At 49.6% G+C, this 22,239-nt stretch overlaps 1 protein-coding gene across 1 annotated transcript in view; it reads right to left on the reverse strand.

The window, feature by feature from the left end:
* Positions 1 to 22,239, reverse strand: part of Tns3 (tensin 3) — a 201,657-nt gene that overhangs the window by 26,407 nt on the left and 153,011 nt on the right. The window contains 2 exon segments of the mRNA XM_042694968.1: positions 21,085 to 21,165; positions 21,251 to 21,365. Coding sequence (XP_042550902.1) covers positions 21,085 to 21,165; positions 21,251 to 21,365 — 196 coding nt within the window.

A 22,239-nucleotide genomic window follows, 5' to 3' on the forward strand; every position in this document is an offset into this window, starting at 1 on the left:
GTTTTTTTCTAAGTCCTAAGGTCCATATCACATGATAAACTGCCTCTGTCCTCTCAAAGCAAGCCAAGTTCTCAGTCCCTCAGCAGGGCCGGGCTAGGATGGCCCAGCCATCACGGTAGTATCATTCCCATGTGTCCACAGCATCAGGAAAACCAGGCTACAGCCTTTCCTTCCACCAGCAACACAAAAGGAAGCCAAAAAATGTGGATCCAAGTTCATTAGGATTGGAGCCCTGTTTTCTCTGATTCTTTGGAGATGTCCCATTTACAGACCCAGGCTTTCATCCAACACACTGGAAGAACACCACCACCACCACCACCACCACCACTTACATTTACAGGGTGGTGTGCAGGGAATTTTAATATGAAGATGCTGAAAAGCTGTTCCCTTCAACAGCAAGTGTTCCCAGGGTAGTTATAGCCATGGGGACAGGATACGAAGCCACTTCCCCGTGAGGGCTGACAGTCCCTCAGGAGCTCACCACACAGCAGCCTTGGGAAACCTGGTGCTTCAGTTCTAGTTCTCAGGGGACGCTGGGCAGCTGCCCTTGGAAAGGAACAAGGGAGGCTACACGGTGCGCACACAGAGCCGAGGCTAGGGTAAAGGCAGCAGAACTGAGAGACCCACTTGCTTTGTGACAAGAGTCTTCATGAAACCCAACTGGAGGCCTGGACCCCTATGATGCTCACTCAGCTATATGGCCACTGTGACGGCTTTCTGTGACAGAAGAGCATGGCTAAAAACCAGCAGCATCTCCATTTTTAAGTGCCCAGTGTGAGCATATAGTGCATCCACATTGTTGCCCAGCCACTCCAATCAACAGCTACAGAACCCGTGCTGGCAAAATTCTGTCCCCCTTAAACATCTCCCCCCTACCTAGCCCCAAGCCCTCTTGTACCACACCCAGTCAGCTCCTATTCTGCTCTGTGGGTTTATAAATTCCACTGCTTCAGAGACACCCGCACTTTTAACTTTATTATTTCTCAGATACGGTCTTGCCCCAGCCAGCCTGGCCCATGGACCTTTCCCTGCCACCTGCAGGCGTGAACTGCCATGCTCAGCTTCTTGGTGGAGATGGGAAGGGGGTCCAGGTTAGCCTCAAACCCTAGTTCTCCCAATCTCCGCCTCCCAAGAAGCTGGCATTCAAGGTAGGAGCCACCACCAAGCCTAGACAACTGGTCAGATGCCTAAGCAATCCCCTAACAGGGACTTCCAGCTCTTATTGTGAGCAACAGTGTGGTACAGCAACACCCTGGTTAAGTTCACTTCCAACAACTCAGCTAACACTCTAGCTAACAAAAGGGTACAGTCTCGCTGTCAGACCTCAGCTGATGAGTTTCAGGTGGATGAGCAGCAAGTTAACATACACAGAAATAGTTCATAAATTATCAGTCAATTATGATCATTTACCAGTCACTATCGATCCGTATGGTACTTGGCAGGTGGTTTACTTAGCGGTGAGGAGAACTGGCAAAGGTCCTGCCAGCAGCCATCCAAACACACTCCCTGGGCATCTCCTCATGGGTTCAGTAGCAAAACCTTGATCCTGTCCCCTCTCAATGCAGCTCCACAGGTAAGTCTCATGACTTGGCACCTTAGCCAGCTCAGTTATTTGTTGAATTTGTGACAAGCAATCTGTGGTACTTGTGATATTTACATCACAGATGGACATGGGGAGGCAAGGGACAGCTGAACAGCTTGTGTTGTTCCTTGTCCTGGAGGCCAGAGTGCTACGGTCAGATGTTAGTGGGCCTTGCTTCTCCTGAGGGCTTGAGACAACTGTTCCTCTCCCTATGGCTGCCATCTGGCCATCCCTTTATCGGTGTCCCCCGGCCATCCTGGCTCGGGTCAGTAGACCCTCCCCCCGGAAGGGACCACTCTGCTTCTGTGTTGACTCCATCTTCAAACACTGCACATTTGGAGGCTGACTGTGGTGTGTGACTCTGGGCAGCTGTGGCGTGGGGGTAGGATGTGAGGAAGGGCAGTCTCATGGACAGCAACAGGATACTGGCAGGGTCATCAGGAGTACGGCCGGGCCCAAGTGGGACATGTACGTGTGATGTGGCTGACCCCCAGCATCCCTGCCAAGGGAAGTCATGCCTGCATGGGTGAAACTAGGGTGTAGAGTAGACCACACACAACTTCTTAGGTGTCCTTTCTGGGAGAGTGGTACATTCTGACCAGGCTGTGGTAGGATCCCCAAAGAGCAAAGTGTGTGCCGCGGGGGTGGGGGCTTTGGGGTGCCCAGAGGAGCTAGCTTCTTCTCACCTGATTTCTTGGGGCTTCCTGCCATGAGGTTGAAGAAGAAGCAAAGGAGGCCCTGAGTAGTGCATTTTGGTTTTCTGCATGCTAGCTGCTTTGGTTTTGGTGTGCAGTTCTGCCTGTTTCTAGCTTGTGGACTACCGGTGCTGACTGATGCAAGACTGGCAAGCTCAGCCCACTTTCCTGCATGCAGTGCAGGCAGTGCAGTGCAGCAGCCATGCAGGCACACCCAGCTCTATAACCCACAGAGACCACTGGCTCCGGGCAAGTTCAAACCTTATGGAGCACAGCCCCCCTGTGCTGCTAAAGGCCACCAAGCTGTGTCGGTATTTGGCTGGACGTCCAGTGAAGCTCTGAGCGTATCAAAATTGTTCCATAGGCAGCAATGAAGCTAATTTATAAAAAGCTGTAGCTTCTGCCACAGGCAGTCTTGCCCCTGCTGTTCTGGGCAGAATCTGTAAAGCCTGGAGGGCCTCCACAGCCTGAGAGACAAAACCACTCTCGCACTGGGTGCTAGAGGCTCAGAGCTATAATCCTGGCTACTCAGGAGGCTAAGATCTGAGGATCGAGTTTCGAAGCCAGCCCAAGCAGGAAAGTCTGTGAGACACTCCAGTTAACCTCCAAAAAGACAGAAGTGGAGCTGTGGCTCCAGTGATAGAGCAATAGGCTTGAGAAAAAGAGGGGGGGGGAGGGAGAGGGGAAGGGAGAGGGAGAGGGAGAAAGAGAGAGAGAGGGAGAAAGAGGGAGCTGAGGGACAGTGCCTAGGCCCAGATCTGGTTCAGGCCCCATGACCGACAAAAAAAAAAAAAAAAAATAGGGCTGGGAAGGTGGCTTAGTGGTAGAGTGCTTGCCTCACATGCATGAGGCCTTGGGTTCCATTCCTTAGCACCATAAGCATAAAAAGCCTGAAGTGGTGTTGTGGCTCAAGCCTGGAGCTGAAGAGCTGAGGGGCAGTACCTAGGCCCGGAGTTCAGGCCCCACGACCAACAACAACAACAACAAAAAAGCAAAACAAAAAACACCTTCAGGGATAGCACCTAGGCCTTGCGTTCAAGCCCAAGGTACCCTCCTCCAAAAAGAAAAAGTCATCCCTGGGGAAGGGGAGACAGAGGCAGACATAACCGCCTTGAAACAAACCAAACTGTCCTGCCTGCACCAGTACTCTTCTCTTCCACAAGGTCCAGCTGGTTAAAAGTCCCCAGCAGAGGATAGAACACCTGCTGTCTCAGGCATAGTCCAAGCAGCAACTAGGGGTGGGTAGCCTGTACTGAGGCCCTGCAACCCACAGTGACTGAAAACAAACAGTGCTGATGCTCCCAGGGAGAAGAGCACTGTCACGCCTCACAGAGAATGAGCGCATCCTTGGAACTGGTCCCCACCCAGGAAGCAACAATACACACTCACTCACTCACATGTGCATTCACACACAGAGAGAAAATGGGTAAAACTAAGCTATGAGTACAAGACACTATGTTGAAAACACTTTACAACTTGGGGAGGGGGAAGGGAGGAGTTGGGGAGGTGGGCAGGGAAGGGATGGTAGGGGAAAAACAAAGGAGGGGTAACAATGCTCAAGAGGAAATGTACTCATTACCTTACTCATGTAACTGTAATCCCTCTGTACAGTATCTTTACAATAAAAAAAAATTTTTAAAAACCTGAGTGATGAAACAGACATTAATCCCATCTCCTGCCCCCTCACGGAGAATTTTCAGAAGTAGGAAGGTGAGGGGAAATGTTTGTTAAAAACCTATCTGTGCAGTGGGGTGACGTGGATTAAGATGCATTGTACTCATAAACTGACATGTTTAACTGAAATCACTTTGTACAACTAAAATATTAAAATTTATATTAGTACATTTAAAAAAAAATCTATCTGTGGCCAGGTGCCAGTGGCTCATGCCTATAATCCTAGCTATTCAACAAGTTTGAAGCCAGTCTGGACAGAAAAGTCTATGAGACCCTTATCTCCAATTAACCAGCAAAAAGCCAGAAGATGAGCCGTGGCTCAAGTGGTAGGATGCCATCTTTCAATAAAGAAAGTTAAAAAAAAAAAAAAAAAGAAAGAAAGAAAGCTGAGGTACAGTGCCCAGGCCCTGAGTTCAAGCCCCAGTACAAGCACAAAAAATAAATGACAGGCTGGCTGTTGACAAACATAGAGCTAAGGGCTATGGCTAAATATTCTAAGGAATTTACAAAAATAGCAGTGGGAGATAATGGCAGGAGGTAGAACCTTTAAGGGGAGGGGCTAGTGACAGCTTTATTCATTAGGGGCATACCCTCCATGAATAGCCCTGTCCAAGTCCAAAATACAGAAGAGCGCACATACTCAAGAAAACCTAGCTTGAGGGGGTTCCTCGGGCTGAGGCTTAATGTAGCCGCAAACCTGAACATGGCCACAGCCCACACTGCAGGACCACTGACACACCACTAGGTCAACTTCACCTGCTCGGCACAGAGCCTGCCCAAGCACCCCACACACCTGCAGCTGACCTTACGATACACATCTGCAATGGGCATTCTCATACATGGCACACCATCTGGCAACACTCCCGCCCTTCGTGGTCCCTACGTGCCTTGGATAGGTGGAGAGCAAAAACCAAGGAGGAAGCTGGGCACCGTAGCTCACACCTGTAATCCCAGTTACTCAGGAGGCTGAAATCTGAGGATCACATTTGAAAGCCAGCTCAGGCAGCACAGTCCATGAGATTAGGGCCAATGACCCACCAAAATTTTAAACTGGAAATAGAGTTGTGGCTCAAGAGCCCAGACTTGAGCCAAAAGCTAAGGGACAGTGCCCTAGCCCTGAGTTCAAGTCCTAGTACCAGCATCAAATAATGTAAATAATTTTTTTTTTAATCTCAAGGAGGCCAGAGAGAGGAGGCATCGCACTGTTGAAGCACTGGAAGACTATATATCCAGCAAAGCACTCCCCAGGAAGGAAGGGAAAATGAAGACATGATGAGGAATTTAGTTGTTTGTGAATCTACCCTTCGGGAACGGCTACAGGAAATTTTCTAAACAGAAAGGAAATCCCAAGGCTTGGAACTTCCCAAAGGAAAGAACTCTGGATGGGTAAAGTCAGGGTAGATATAAAAATCTCCCTTCTCCTCATCAGTTTTCCATGCAGCTTTTATATATAGTTAAAGCACAACACTGGCCTGTGTGGCACCTGACATTTTCTTTTGGTAGTCCTGAGAATTAAACTTTGGGCGCACTTGAACTACACCTCTAGCCCCATTAGTACACACTGGTTATCTTTGATTAAGAGACTTGCTTTATGCCAAAGGCCAGCCTGTCCTATGATCTTCTTACCTGTATTTCTATGCATCACTGCACCCAACTACGAATTGAGATCCAGTCTTGGAAACTTCTTTCTGAGCAGCTGGCTTCAAGTTGTGAATCCTCTATTTCTGCCTCTCACATAGGATTACAGGCCTGTGCCATCACCGATTTAAATAATCTTAATGTGGGAAGAACTGAAACAAGATGTCTCACTTTCCTGATGTTAGCAGATTAGAATAACTAGCATATGCATGTTGTAAGCTACCACGAAGAAAAGATAGATTCCACCCCATCTCCCATCCATATTTCAGAAACACTCAAGGCAAGCTAAGACACAGGGAGAGGAAAAGAGGAACAAATACCTTGCCATGAAGAACTGAACTTATGTCATATCCTGATCCACTTTGCTGGGTGGAGCACCAATTCCCCTTTCTGAATGGGGACCTTCTCAACTAAACTGGGAAGACATGGGGCAGCTTTTCTCTACCCTCTGATCAGATCTGTGTGGATCTGTTCTACATGTTCACCTCTTTATCTGTTACTATACTACAGATCCCAAAGAGCTTGGCTTCCAGTGGGAGCTACTAACAAGTGGAACCTTTAAGGGGTGGGGCTAATGACAGCTTTGCTTTTTAGGGATATGCCTTCCAAGGGACTGTGGGGCCCAGTCCCTTACTCTTCCTATATCTTCTCTGTGTTACAGATACAAAATGAGACATTTTGCTCCACCAGAAGCTCCTGCCATGACATGCTAACTTGCCACTGAGCCAACCAATCAGCCTGGAACTCCCAAACAGTACCACACAAATAAACCTTTCCTCTTGCACGGTGATCTCAGTACTTGCTATAGAGACAGAAAGCCAGGGGACACATGGGCCGGGGGTGTGAACTCACCACTTGCTGAATTCTCTACCTTCATGCCAAGTCCTTGCATCTCCTCACATGCATCCTAGTGATTTGGATCTTTTTGTTGGTGGTGGTGGTCTTGGGGCTAGATCTTGAAGTCTGGGTGCTCTCCCTGAGCTTTTTCACTCAAGCCTAGCATTCTACCACTTTGAGCCACAGGTGCACTTCTGGTTTTCTGGTGGTTAATTGAGGTTAGAGTCTCATGGACTTTCCTGCCTGGGATGGCTTCAAACCTTGGTCCTCAGTTTTAAGCCTCCTGAGTAGTTAGGATTACAGGTGTGATCCACCAGTGCTCAGCTAGGAACTTTATTGAGTAAATTCTGAGTCAATTGACCAAGTTCTACTTCCACAAAACAAGTTGGTGTTTTTATTGGAAATGAATTAAATGCATAGATAAAAGTGAAAATTTAAAAAAAATCTATGACACAATCATCTGATCCCTGAAAATTTATTTGTAACTTTTTTTTTTTTTTTTGAGTCCGGTCGTGGGGCCTGACCTCTGGGCCTGGGCACTGTCCCTCAGCTCTTCAGCTCAAGGCTAGCACTCTACCACTTGAGCCACAGCGCCACTTCCGGCTTTTTTTTTCTTTTTGCTTATGTGGTGCTGAGGAATCGAACCCAGGGCCTTGAGCATGCATGGCAAGCGCTCTACCACTGAGCCACCTTCCCAGCCCCTTATTTGTAACTTTTTAAGTGTCTCCTACTAATAAGCTTTGGCAATCTTTCCTGTGGCTTCTCCACCTAAACCCAGTAACCCCAAGACCCCAGAGAGACATTCCACAGGTGACCACTGAAGAGCCCCACCCTACTGTCCCAGGCCCTTACAGACCCAGGCAAAATCCCAGGTATGTGTGAACTTTGATGTGCAGGCAGGGCAATCCACCTGAGCCCAGATGTAAACATCCCATTGTGGGCCCAACTGAAAGGCCCCCATCTTCCTTGACCTAGTGGCTTTTTCATTAACCTCTGCCTCCTTGCTTGGACCTCCTATAAAAACCCAGCTCCTGTCCCAACTCTCTGACACAACCTCCAAACCCCAGGGAAGGTCTGTGCCCCTTGCTGTTTCTCAATAAACAGTCCTCGCCTGTTGATGAGTGAGCCCGGCCTATTCCTTTTCCGTTCTCCTCCATTTTCCCAACAACCACGGCTGCCCAGGTAGAGTTCTGCTTTCCTGTTTGCAGACCAGGTACCCATCTTTTCCAACTGGACATCAATCTGCTCTAGCTGAGGTTCATCAAGAAATCACATAACTCCACAGAAGCCACAACTCAATACCAAATATGGGGCAGGGCTGGAGGTTGAACCCCCTACCCCCTGCTTCTCAGGCTTTGTCCTGGCAAAATGACAGCAAGCTATGGGACAAAAGAACACGACCAAGGTGAGACCTGTGTCTTAGGTATACCTTTCAGTCAGTCTCGGGTGTGATGAAAACAAATGAGTGCACGGGTTTCAACATACCCTAGTATGTGGGGCCACCCCAGACTCACCTCCTGCTGGCCATAGGACCAGGTTCTGTTTATCACCAGGCCCTTGTGGCCTCTGGACCAGATCCCATCTCAGTGGGATGACTTAGGCTGGGTTTTCAGCTTGTTTGTTTTCAATAGCACAGGGACAAGATGAACAGAGCAGCCACAGATAAACCAAACTCACTGCCAATCACTGTCAAATCCCAGAATCTGCGGTGCTCACTAGTTCCCAGCTCCTGGAAGTCTCACGGGATGAGGTAGGGGTGGGGGTAGGGGGAAGAAGAGCACTCAAATCTGAATACTGACAACTTTCAAATCACATAGTCCTCAGAATCACTGAGAAATTCTGGGGGCACTGCACACAATGTTCCCACAGAGAGAGAAAAGGGGAGGGGGGAGGGTTAGGAGGAGAGAGTCGTCGTCGTCGTCGTAGTAGTAGTAGTAATAGTAGTAGTAGTAGTAGTAATAGTAGTAGTAGATGGGAGAGTGTGTGCTCAGCCACGTGTAGGCGCAGTCTGCACTCTGCACGCCCTCCAGAAGGCATTTCCATGTGCTAATGACTGCTTCTAGCAACACGAACCAAGAGACAGAATCTGAAAGGTGAGGTTCAACCTGCTCAAAGATGCTATATAGATCTGTCTCCCAGAGGCGATACCTTAAAAATCAACCCCCACCAGAGCTATCTTTTTTTTTTGACCCCTCAAAATGTGATATAATTAATGTTTGTCTCTGAGAGGACAAAGAACCTGTCACACAGGTTTGTCCCACATTGAGGAAAGACACCAACCCACTGTGTCCTCTTAAAGATTTCTGGCCCTGTAACTATGGATGATGCTCAGAAAGCCTCAAGAAAACACAGCTCTGGGGGAGGGGGTCCCCAGCACCATGCTCTTGCAGGCTGAGCCAGAAAATATACAACTCTCTGCTGACACAGAGGAACCAAGATTTTCTTTCCATCTCTGTTGGACACAGAAAATGATTCCCATCCCAACCAGACCATTTCAAATCCAGGGACATGCATGCAGAATCCACAGAAAATGAGAGGACTGTATATAAATTCATCAACAGGACAAGAAGTCGGGTGCTGGTGGCTCATACCTCTAAATCCTGGCTCCTCAGGAGGCTGAGGTCTGAGGGTGGAAGTTAGAAGCCAGCCCAAGCACGGAATTCTGGGACTCTTAAATCTCCTAAGAACTGCCCTAAAGCCAGAAGTGGACTCTACCCTCGGGTCTTCGGAAAGGACAAGGCATAGACTTCCATCCAGGAAAAGCAGGCTGAACCCACCTCACCAAGAACAGTTGGGATTTTCTTCTTCTCTCCCCTAGTCTTCTCCCCATCCTTCCCACCCATCCACAAGCCTGCTCCACAGGGGCCAAAGAAAAGCAGATACCCAGATCTCACATCCACGGAGAAGCAGCTCCTGCCCCAGCCCAGCCCCAAGAGGAAACTGGCACGCTTTGGTATAGACAGGCAGTCAGTTAATATACTCTAAGCAGGTTATTTCAGCAAATGTCAAAGTCATATTTAGAAAGATTCCTTTTGAGTGCTCCAACCACAGGAAAGACAAGCCGACCTCACTGAAAACCCACTGTCTGCTCCAAATGCTTTCTTTCTGCCTCCAGGAGGAAGGATGGCTTCTGAGAGGTCCTGCTCCACAGAGGACTCAGCTTCCTGGGCCTGGGAGGTGTGGTGCCAGGGCCTTGGGCACAGAGCAGGAAGAAGCCGTGGCTCAGTGTAGCTGCACATCTGTAAACCAGGCTTGAGCCCCCCTCCCCCAGTGAATCTCTTCAAGAAAAGAATGCTTTGTCTTGAAGAGAAGTAGCCTTCCCCTCCTCCCCTAGGGGCTCAGGCTGGGGGGTATGTCCTAAAGCCTGGGACAGAGCTGTCACTAAGTGATGGGGATTCAGTAGCTCCCAAGCCCTATCCAAGAGGCTTCCTGGCCCCTCTACCATCCAGGACCTCTTGGACTATCCACCATCCAGCTGCATCCCCCACTTCACCACCCCCCACCCCAGATCAGATTTCAACAACTGGCCTTGACTTGGGAGAAGTGGGAAGCCCTAGGATGAGACACCAGGAGCAGGGGATACATGCAGAAAGATCCACCAAGTTCCTCTGCCCGACTTACCTGGGCACCTGGGGCCTGGTCAGTCCATGCGAGCGCCGGGGAGCCGAGGACCTGGCGGTGGCAGCCCTGGGATCTATCCCCAGTAGCCTGGGTGGGGAGTTTCTGTCCCCGCGGAGTCCCCCCACCCACCCAGGGTGTGCTCTGTGTTCTGGCCTGTCCCTGGGGGCCTTAGGGCTGGAGGCGGGGCAGCCACCTCAAAGAGGCCCATTCAGAGGGGAGAGCAGGCTGGGGAAAGAATCCCGGGATTGTGGGGCGGCGGGCCGCCCGGGCTGCTGCGGGCTGTCTGCCCAGTCAGTGCCTCCAGCACTGGCCCCGCCTGCTCCATGCTGCTCCGCTTCCTTTCATTCCCTTTCCCTTTTTCCTCCCCCTCCCCTGTAGCAGTGACTCTTCCTGCTCCGACCCACCACGCCTACCAGCAGCCCGCCAACAGCCGTGCCCCCCACACCCACTAGGTCTGCCCTCTCTGTGAACAGGAGGCTGGGGGGGGGGGGGGCGGCTCAGGCAGCCAGGAAGGCCCTGCAAGCACGCTGGGCCATCCAGGCACATGCATGGCCAAGTCCCAGCCCCAATGGGCCACCCACCCCTCAGGCCTCTCTCACACACTGCAGACTGCACCAGGAGCCCCAGGGGACCTTCAACTGCAAATCCCACAGGTCCAGCTCTACAGGCTTTTCTCTTGACTACAGCCAGGTCACCTTGCACTACACCACAGGTTGCTGGCAAAAGTCCTCTCTGTTGAAGTAGCCCCTTTCTTCTTCCTTCTCTACTCTAGTGCTTTCCTCCATCTGAAAAATCAACCTCTCAAGCCAACTAGTGAACTCCTTTACATTCTTCAAAACCCCTTGCAAATAACGTATTAAAAAAAAAAAAAAAAAACAGCGGGGCTGGGAAGGTGGCTCAGTGGTAGAGAGCTTGCCTTGCATGCCTGAGGCCCTGGGTTCAATTCCTCAGCACCACATAAGCAAAAAGAAAAAAGCCGGAAGTGGCGCTGTGGCTCAAGCGCTAGAGCGCTAGCCTTGGGCTGAAAAGCTGAGGGACAGTGCCCAGGCCCAGAGTTCAGGCCCCACAACAGGACCCCCCCAAAAAAAACAAATAAACAACAAAAAAAAAGCGTTTGGAGCCTGGTGCTGGTGGCTCACGCCTGTAATCCTAGCTACTCAGGAGGCTTTGATCTGAGGATCTCGGTTCAAAGCCAGCCTGGGCAGGAAAGTTCGTGAGACTCATCTCTAATAAACCACCAGAAAACTAGAAGTGGTGCTGTGGCTCAAGTGGTAGAGAGCTCGCCTTGAGCTGAAGAGCTGAGGGACAGTGACCATGCCCAGAGTTCAAACCCCACGACTGACAAAAAATAAAATAAAAATAAAACAAAACAAAACATATATATAGTATTTGGGTCCCAGTCTCCTTCAGTCAATAGAAGTCAGTGCTTGGTTCCGAAGGCCCCAAATCTGACCCTGACAGATTCACAGGTGACTGGGAAACAGGCACATCACTCAAGGTCCTACTGGGACTGGAGGTCCTACCCATCTGGAGAATCCCACACCGTCCCAAATGGTCTGGGCTTCCAATGCTAGTGTTTACTCCTTCCCACTGGAGGAGAAGGTATGAAGTACAACTCTCTCACTCTCTCTCTCTCTCACACACACACACACACAATGCTGCTTCTCCTGCATGTGGGCCAGCACTGCCCGTAGTGTATCTTGAGGGTGGGGGTGGGGTACACAGCCACCCATGCAGGCCTCAAGCCCCCACCCCCACCCCCTGCCACGTATGCATCTTGACATCTAAACACCCTCAGCACCCGCAGGAGGCTGCAGGAGGCTGGTCTCCGCTCACCAACCTGGTGGTGGAGAGCAGATAGCTATCTCTCGCCAGAAAAGATACAGCTTGCCCAGGCTTCTTGGGCCCCATGTCCAGGGCAAGGCCAGGAAGAGCCTAGCACGTGCCCTCCCTCCCACGGCCGGCACTGCACAGGGCTTCCCCACAGCTGTGTGTGTGTGCCCACTGGGCAGCTGCTCCCACCCGGGAGGGAGGTCAGGCAGCCGGAAAGGCCTGACTCAGGGTGGAGCAGTGACCCAGGATGGAGCAGGCTCGGCAGAGGAAGATGGACCAGCCTTTCCTGTGGCCCACTCCTCCGGAACAAAGGGAGGCAGGACCACAGAGAACCAGGCCAGGAAGGGCGGCCCTTCCCTCCCAGGCTGGTCCTGTCCCCTGCACAGATACCAAGGCAGAGGGATCCAGGGCAAACCCACGGGGAACAGTGGGGAAGGAAGAGACAAGCCCCTTGCATCCATGTCCATGTCAAGGCCATGACCCAAGCAGTTCTGCATGGGGCAAGAGTTTCCAAACAGTTAAAAATGTCCTATACACCCCCCCCCACCCCCACACATATATACACACACTGTGCTGCAGCCCCAGGCCTACATGCTTTCGTGGATCCATCTTACTGGGGAAGAGCAAACAACCAAAATGTTCCTGCATCTCCCCGCCCCATGCCAGGATCTGCACCCTTGATAGGATATGGCTGCTCCTTACCTGCAAGACGCTGGCCACAGGAAGACCACTAAGCCAGGTGCCAGTGGCTAGCTACTCAGGAGGTTGGGCTCTGAGGTTCCCGGATCAAAGCCAGCCCAAGCAGGAAAGTCCAGGAGACTCTTATCTCTAACTATCAGAAAACCGGAAGTGGAGCTGTGACTCAAGTGGTAGAGCGTTAGCCTTGAGCAAAAGAGCTCAGGGACAACACTCAGGCACTGAGTTCAAGCCTCAGGACCAGCTTGGGGGGGGGGGGGGTGGCTAAGGCCTGAGATACAGATTCCCAGAGGTCTGGAGCCCCAGGACAGGGCAGGGTCACCCTCCCCCTCCCCCTCTCCCACTCCCAAGGAAGAAGGCTGCAGTCCCTGCCCACCTGGGGTTCTCCTCCCCACACTCAGACTGAGGCCCTCTGCAAGGCTGAAGCACTGGTTCCCAGCAGTGAAAGCCAACTCATTCCGGTCCTCCTCATCCTTCCCTCCCTTCCCTTCTCCTCCCTCCCCTTCTCCTAGTCTCCAGAAAACAAGCCCCCCTCTCTTCTTCCCTTTCCTTTTTCTTCCTCTTGTGTGTATGTGTGCATGTGAGTGTGTATGTGCTCACACGTGTGCGTGTGTGTATATGTGATGCTGGTAACTGAACCAGGCCTTCTGCACTGAGCTCTATTCCCAGCCTTTGGTTTTTTTCGACACAGGATCTTACAATATAATCAGGCCAGCCCTGCCTCAGCCTCTCCAAAGCTGGGATTATAAGCAGACACCACTGCATCTGTCTCAAAAGTTAACTTTTGTCTAGAAGCTTCTGTGCTAGAGGCTAGGGCACAATCACTGCCCTTCGAAAATTACCAGGCTGACAGGCTGGGTACAAACTCCCTAAGATTCCCTCTGAGGTCACAACCACCTATCTCCCCCACTCCTTCCAGGCAAATGGGGCTGGGGTCCCTTCCAACATGGAACACAGACTCTGGACTCCAGAAAACTGAGGTAAGAAAGCCACAGAGTGTGGCAATAGGGAATGAGGCGTGCACTGGGGTGGCCTGAAGGCCTGGTCCCTTTATGGAACTGTGCAGGGAGAAGAAAGGAGGGAGGAAGGAGAGAGGCCAGAGGAGCTTACTTCAGTGGGGAGAAACCAAACCTGGTGGCCATGGATAGGGCAGCAATCAATAGGGAGAAGGAACCACACGGCCAGCTGCCAGGCCAGAAGTATATCTGAGCCTACCTCCTTGGCCCTTCTGTGTACCGCAATTGAGACACGAACTCAGGGCCTAGGCACCATCCCTTAACTTTTTCATTCAAGGCTGGCATTCTACCACTTGAGCCACAGCTCTTCTTCTACCTTGATGGTACTTAATTGGAGAAAAGGTCATTACAGACTCTGCTGCCAGGCCTGACTTCGAATCATGGTCCTCAGATCTGTGCCTACTGAGTAGCTGGGATTACAGGTGAGCCACCAGTGGCCAAAAGAGCCTGGCCTTTCGAAGACCCCATCTAACGCTAGCTCAGGAAGACACTCAACAGCCTGGCATATATCCCAGCACCCCACTCTGCTGAACTCAAGGACGTTCAGGAAATAAAGAGAATAGCAGCTCTGCCAACCACCCATGCTGCCCAGTTAGCAGGAACACCTTAGGCCTCAAGGTATGGCCTAGTGCAGGGTAGGGAGTTGCTTTGCATGCAAGCAGTCATGATTTGGTTTATGGGTATCTCTGTAGACACGGGGTGGCACTGGGCAGCATGGAAACCGGGTGTTTGAGGGGTGCAGGTCCTGTCTGCTGCAACAGGCTTGCCCCAAGTCAAGGACGATGTGGATCTTGTAACGTCCAGAATTACAGACACAGAGGACTGAACACCTCAATCTGAAACTCCTTGGAAATCATTTACCACCAACCTCAGGGGCGGCCCTGGGTTTCTGAGCACCACACAGATTGGGAGTAAATGTTTTCACATAAGATAGAATGCCAAAGCCAAAATCGGGCCTAGCTACTTGGGAGGCTAAGATCTGGGCGAATGTAGTTTGAAATCAGCCCAGGCAAGAAAGTCCAAGAGACTCCATCTCCAAAACAACCAGCAAGCAAGCAGCCAGGCTGGAGGTATGGCACAACTAGCAAAGCCAACAGCCAAGCAAGCACCAAAGCCCTAGAGCTTCAAAAAACAAACACACGCAAAAGCAGATCCCCACATCTCTATCTTCCCTATCCTATGGTCCTTGGCCAACAGTGAACTCACCCAGAGCCTCCATCGGGGTGGCTGAGACTGGGGGGGGGGGGGGGGGGGGGGCACCACATTCACCTGACAAGTTCCCCAAGCACTGGATCATTCCTACAGCATCAAGAATGGCTTTTCCCCCCAAAACAAAGGGGTTGCCATTTGTCAGCCTTTAGTTTGCTGTAGTCTTACTCATTAGCTCTTTCTGCATGTGCAGATGCATGGCATTTGTTCCTAAGATGCAGATCCCCAAGCCTCAGCCTGACAGGGGGTGTGCCTGCAGATCCCCAAGCCTTGGCCTCACAGAAGGGGGTGGGATGGGGGGAGGGGTGTCTGCAGACCCCCAAGCCTCAGCCTGAAAGGGGGGCGTGTACACAGACCCCCAAGCCTTGGCCTCACGGGGGGGGGGGGGGGTGGAGGGAGGGGTGTCTGCAGACCCCCAAGCCTCAGCCTGACAGGGGGCGTGCCTGCAGACCACTATACCAGACAGGCCCCTCCAAGGCCACAGCATGCAGCAAGGATGCTGAACACATTCAGGTCATTTTTCTCATCTTTCCCTCTTTTCTTGTTTATCCCCTGTATAAGACAGTGTAATAACTCAGGTATAACATCATCCAGAGATGACTTAAAGTCCACAGAAGGAGATACACTCACACAAACACCACAACAGTGTGCCCAGACACTGGGGTCCATGCAGGGGGGAGGGTTCCCAGAATTAACCCCATAAATACTGAGGGACCGCTACATGCACCAGCATGCAGTAAGTTTTAAGCCAGGTGGGAGTGGCTCACATCTGTGATCCTAAGCTACTCAAAAGGTTGAGATCTAGAGGACTGTCATTTGAAGCCACCCCCAGCGGAAAAATCCAAAAGATTCCCATCTCCAATTTACAAGTCAAATTCCAGACTAGAGGTAGGGCTCAAGTGGTAGAGTACCAGCCTCGAACAAAAAGCTGAGTGAGAGAACAAGGCCCTGAGTTCAAGCCCCAGTAACACTCCCCCCAGCCCCTCCCCTTCCCACACAATAGGATTTAAATAAAAGATACAGGCTTCTAAACACAATCAGGCTGGCCACACCACAAAAGTTCTGAACCAGCAGGCTCCAGACAAGCAAGGGCCACGAAGAAAGTGAACCCTGTCCTCATATCTCATTGTCCCAAATCCTGTGTGTCCATTTCATCAAGACATTCTGGCCAGAAATACCAGCCTGCAGGGACAATGGCCACCATGTCTGAGAAGACTGCAGAGATTTTACTGACGCCCGCAGCCCACCTACGTGATCCAGAGATTGGGGTTGGGGTGAAAAACAAATGGCACAGGTGAACGTCCGGTGAGGATACCGCCATCCAATTGTGTCTTGCTGGTCCCCCAGGTAACTCTTCCAATGCCATCAGGCCCTGGGAGGCACCACTTCCTGGGCACCACCCTTCCCTGCCTAGTGTCTCAGAAATAAAGAGGTTATGCAATGGGCAAACTCACAGAGGCAGAAGCGTGTGTCACCAGGCCTTCCCAGGGCTGATGAGAGCTGAAGGCCTGTTGGCAGCTGTGTCCCAATAGCAGTGACAGGATGTTATTTAAGAACAGCCCATCAGGAGGAGGTCAAGAATGGAAAACCCTTCTCGGAACCCAAAAGTAAGCAAATCAAAGAACACATTCAGCATGGACCAGCTCCCAGCCACTGTGTGTGCATGCATGCATATGTATGTGTACATTTGTGTGTGTGTGCCAGTAGTGACATTTGAACCTGGCTCTTTCTAACTGGCCTGCTCTAGCCCAGTGTCTGCAAAGTTTTCTGAGCAAAATTATGTTCTCATCTCACCTGACTCCTAATGGCACATGCGCCAGCCAGTGCTTTATCCTGACTCTGAGAACCCATCCCTGATATTTACTATACTGTTAAGCCCATTTTAGAACAGACTGTATTTCTCTATTCACATCTCACAGGAGGCAGGGTACGGCAGCTTGTGGTATTTGCTGTGTGAGTCATCCTTTACACATTCTCCTTCTATCTTCTTTTTTTTTTTCTTTTGGGCCAGTCCTAGGGTTGAACTCATAACCTTGGCACTGTCCTTCAGCTTGTTCACTCAAGGCTAGTGCTCTACTACCAAGCCACAAACTCCACTTCCAACTCTTTGCTGATTAACTGAAGAAGATAAAGCCTCTCACGACTCTTCTACCTGGGCAGGCTTCTAAGCTATAGGTGTGAGCTACAGGTGTGAGCTACAGTCACATGGCCCAGATCATGTTCTTTGGCCCAGATCAGAATGCACAGAATATCCTAAGCATGGAAACAGACGCATCTGTTGCTACCTGCTCCTGTATGCCTATTCAACATTCCTGGGGCTTAAACCCAGAGCCTGGGTGCTGTCCCTGCGCGTTTTTGCTCAAGGCTTGTACTCTATCATTTGAGCCTCATCTTCACTTCTGGCTTTTTGCTGGCTAACTGGAGTTAACAGTCCCCTACAGCCAGATTCTGGCTGGCTTTGAACCTGAAGATCTCAACCTCCTGAGTAGCTAAGATACAAACATGGGCCACTGGGACCCAATTGTCAATGCTTTTTTAAATAAAAATAAAGGCACTACTGTAAGACAATCTGCTTTTCTGCTCCCCTCTCTCCTCCTGTATTGCTTTCTGTCTCTGACTTCGTGTCTCTTTCTTCTGGCAGTACTAGAATTTGAACTCAAGGCCCTGAACTTTTTTTAGAGAGACATGCTCCTTGCAGCCCTTTGCTCTGGTTATTTTTTAGATGGGGTCATGTTTTTTGCCCAGGCCAGCCTGGAGAGTGACCCTCTTATTTTAAGCTTTTCCTCCACAGCTGAGATAACGGGCATGTACGTACCGAGCATAGCTTTTTCTGTTGAGCTAGTTTCCTTTGAACTTTTTCCACTGAGGCTGACCTGGAACCACAATCCTCACAATGTGAGCCTCCCACGTAGCTGGGATTACAGGTATGAGCCACAGGTGTCCAGTGCGTGCGTGCATGTGTGTGTGTCTTAAGAGGTTCCCAGACCCTCCTTTTCTCTACCTCTGTCAAGCAACTTTCCTTTCAGACCTTCAAGGTTTCTGTATGCAAGGGGTCCCTAGGAGCAGTCCTGAGACCAAGGTCCCTGCTCTGAACCAGCGAAGGAGTCTCTGCATGCTCTTGTGCCCCTAGGCCTGCAATGAACAGATGGACCATGTAGCCTTCAGGCTCTCCCCCAAGGCCTGGGTCCACCCAGGAGACAGGATTAGGAGCCACTTGGCAGCAAAACCAAAGCATTTTGTAGAAGCAAACAAACATTAACAGCAAATCATTTTCACGGAAGCCAACAATCCTCAGCCACATTACTGTTAAGCTGTTATGTGACAGGAATGTTATGGAACTACATAGGGGCCATGGTTGCGGGACCTTGTAGATGTAACTCAATGCTTTTGAATCACTCACTTTCAAGTAGCTAGTTTTAAGTTAAGAGATTTTTGCCTCCAATTTAAAAAAGAATACACAACAATTTCGCAAAAGCTCAGCTATGTTAGAAACAGATTTTTTTTCATCATGCTTTTGTCTTTATGATGAAACTATTTCATATTTTGAAACCATGAATGCTAAGTATTAGACACAAAGCATTTACAAAAACAGAAGAATGATTATTTTTTTCTTTTTGCAGGGGAAGCAGTTCTGGGGTTTAAATTAAGGGCTTTACACTTGCTAGACCCTACCTTGTACCTGTTAGGCCATTTGCTAGTGCTCTACCACTTGAGCCATGCCTCCAGCTCCTTCTGTTTTTGTTTTTTTTTCAGATAGGATCTTACTTTGCTTTTGCCAGGACCAGCTCAGATCAGATCCTTCTACTCACACTTCTTATGTAGATGGGGTAAGATGCGTGCATATCAGCTTGCCTGGCTTTGTTGTTGTTATTATTGTTGAGATGAGATCATGCTGACTATTTTGCCCAGGCTGGTTTACTGTTAACAATCTTCCCAATCTCTGCCTCCCAGGTAATTAGGATGACAGGCATGAGTCACTGTGCTTGGCTTACAAATAAGTTTTGTATGTTGATATTAGCTCCTACAAACTTGCTGAATGCATTCATTCAAATTTCAGATTCAATTTTCCTACATGATCACTTCATAAATCATGTCATTAGCAAATAGTTTTATTTCAGATTGCCCTCCAATCTGTGGTCAGATTTTGCTTTAGTGAATCATTCCTCTGTAAGACTTCTAACATATTGAATATAGTTGGCTAAAGGAATTTTTAGACATTCTTTATCCACATTTGACATGTGGATGAGGAAACTACCCTCCCTTCTATAAGGAATTGTTAGACTTGAATGGGTGTGAATTTAGACAAATTCCTCCTCTACCCCACACTTTGCATTAGTGGATATAATCATGGATTTTCTTGCTTAGTTAATACAGCAGGACACATGAGCAGATTGTCAAACGTTGAACCAGTCTTGCATTCCTGGAAGAAAGGCTACTTGGTCATGGTATGTGAAAAAACTTCTATAAACTTGAGTTCTGTCCATCATTTTTCACTTATATTCATGAGGAATATTAGCCTGTGGTTTTATTCTTTTCCACTTCTTCCTCTCCTTCCTCTTTGTCCCTTTCTTCATTTCCTTTCTGGGGAAAAGTTGGGGGAGCCAGTCTTCTCTGAGGGCTTTGGAGATACAAATATAGAAGACTTATTATATTATGGTGATCATCATCATCACTATATCTGCTCTTATATTTAAAAGCAAAAGCCCTGTCTTTTCTGCATGGATATTTATGTGCAGAAAGTAGGTAAGATGTGGGGTGTACTATTCTATGCTGGGATGCAGGGCCCCATCCTATTCTCAATAGCCCATTTCCAAGCCAGCATAAACCAGGCAGATCCTGGGCACCCCAAAGCCTTCTAGACCTTTCTACAGTCTAGAGGAGGCTCAGTATTCTCCTGACACTGGATACCAGGGGACCAGAGGTCTACATTGTGAGCTGTTACTGAGCTTCAAAGTTCTTTCTAGTATTTTCTTTCCTTGAGGTCATGATTCACCTTGTATACATGTTTGTGGTCTGGTGCTGAATGGAATGAAGAAGTCCAAACCAGAGGGCTGTTTCCACTCCAATCCAATGTATACACTGCCTTGAGGAATCAAGTATGGTTGACTGATGAGGAACAGAATGTAGCAAGTAGAGGGACACAAGACATCTCTATTGGCCTCCACATACATTACCAATGACTAGAAGAACACATTTGGTCTATGTGTGTGAGTGCCACAGACAAATGCACATCAGAATGTCCACTCTCCTCCTTATGCTCAGGCAATGTCCAAACAGAAACAAAGCAACACTCATTATATACCTTTTTTTCCCTTAAATTTCAGGTCATTCCTGCTAAGAAATACAGATAACTAAGTGCTCAATGATGTAGGTAAAAGAAGCACTATGGTCCTATGCAAGTAAACTCTGAAGTTTCATTAAAAGTCCTTTAAATGATCTATACACTAGATGTGCTATGGACAAAAGGGCCAGATGAGCTGACAGACATTTCTGTGACTGCTTCAGGTTGAAGACAAGGGTGACATGATTTAGTGAAGATCCTTCATTCTCAGAACTAATGGAATGGGGCTCCTCGCATGCCCTTCCCAGGTCAGCAGCTGCATGAAAAATCTGCACATGGGGCTTCAGATGAGTCACGATCCTCTACCTGTCAACCTTTGGCTTCCCTGAAGTGCAAAAGACCTTGGTCTTCATGTCTGTCCCTGTTACCACTCCCTTCCAGGGATGGCTGTGCAGATGGACACAACACACAATGCCAAAGGTGTCCCCAGGCTCTCCTGAGAAAACCCAGACTCAAGGATCACACATCAAGGGATCAGAAGAGCCACAGCAGGGTGCATGGGCAGCTTCAGCAGGATGCACACACAGAACCTGCTCCCAGTCCCTGGGTCCCGCGTGCTCTGTGAATGGGGTGGTGTGCTGGCCGCTGCCTCACTCCGACTCTGGCTCCATGCAATGCTGCATGAATGTTAACGTTGCCTCTGCCAGCTGATAGCCACAAGCACCCCGGCCTGACCACAAACGCACATTTTGGGGGACAAAGGGGAAGTGTTGAGCAGGAACACCTCTGCAAGATGGCTGGAAGCCACTCCACGTCCTATGGCTCCCACATGCACACACACATGGTGTATCCCTACCAACGTATTTCCTGGTGAGACAGGACCTCATCTGAGACTTCTGAGCTATGCAGTAGAAACAGAAACATTTGCACAAGGAGATGCCCTTGTGGCAATGACAACCATAGCACCAGGGCTATGTATACCACATTCCAGGGGTTCCTTACCAAGTCCTTTGCACAGATTGACTGGGCCGCTCAGCTGGATGTCAGGTGGGCTGAATGGAGGGTATCGTGGAGGTGTCTTCACTGGAAAGGAGAACACAGCACAGCTGCTGTCACTGGACTCTTTGCAGGGGCAAGTTGTATACACTTAGCTTTACTGGGTTCTTACCATAAGGTGTTTCTGGAGACACAGGAAATGCTGGGGTCGAACACGCAGATTCCTTGCTATTTAAAATCCTGCCATCGATCAGATCAAGGTCTGGGGGATAAGCGGCGACCATTGTCTGGAACCAGCATGGGGAGAAGAATGGAAGAATGAGGAATCCTTCTTTCTGGCCTATGTTGCTGAGCCTCTCAGAGTAGGGACAGGAAGAGTCCTGAGTCTTGGTGCTAAGACAAAGGCTTCTTATGCTCACTAGTAAAGGGAGAGGGAGAATCTTGATACCTGTCCTCTTTATCTGGCAGGTGATGCTTAAAATAAGCCAGCTGCTTCATCGTGACTGTTAACAGGGAAGTTAAAACATCACACAGAATAGGAGACATCCTGAATAGGAGTGATGGTTTTACGTGGGAGTTAAGACTATCAGTGACAGGTGGGCACCAATGACGGGCTCGTGCCTGTCATCCTAGCTCCTCAAGAGGCTGAGATCTGAGGATCTTGGTTTAAAGCCAGCTCAGGCAGAAAAGTTCATGAGGCTTTCATCTCCAATTCCCTGGGAAAAAATTAGAAATGGAGCTGTGGCTCAAGTAGTAAGAGCACCAGCCTTGAGTGAAAAAGCTAAGGGATAGTGTCCAGGCCCTTACTTCAAGTCCCAGTACCTACTGGCACAAAGAAAAACAAAAAGACTACTAGTTACCTTTTCACACAGTTCTGAGGTTTTAATTTTCAAGTTGAGAATGAAGCTCCAATTTGAAAGTGCTAGTCAGGCTGACCTGTCTTTCTGATTCTAGTAAGAAGCCACACCAGCCATCACAGAAGAGCTGGAGGTGCTCTTTCCTGCAGACTTCCAAGGGGTCACTGTCCTGGATGGAGAACTTGGGGCCGGGTATTTTCCCATTCTGCAGATCAGCTCACCAAGGCTCACGGAGAGGCGGCCTCCACAGAGCCATCTCTGGGGTGCAGTAGGACCCCACCATTGCCCATCAGTGAGGAACTAT

The sequence above is a fragment of the Dipodomys spectabilis genome, unplaced genomic scaffold (genome assembly GCF_019054845.1).
Source record: "Dipodomys spectabilis isolate Male_0828 unplaced genomic scaffold, ASM1905484v1 ptg000178l, whole genome shotgun sequence".
In the NCBI taxonomy this organism is placed as follows: Eukaryota; Metazoa; Chordata; class Mammalia; order Rodentia; family Heteromyidae; genus Dipodomys; species Dipodomys spectabilis.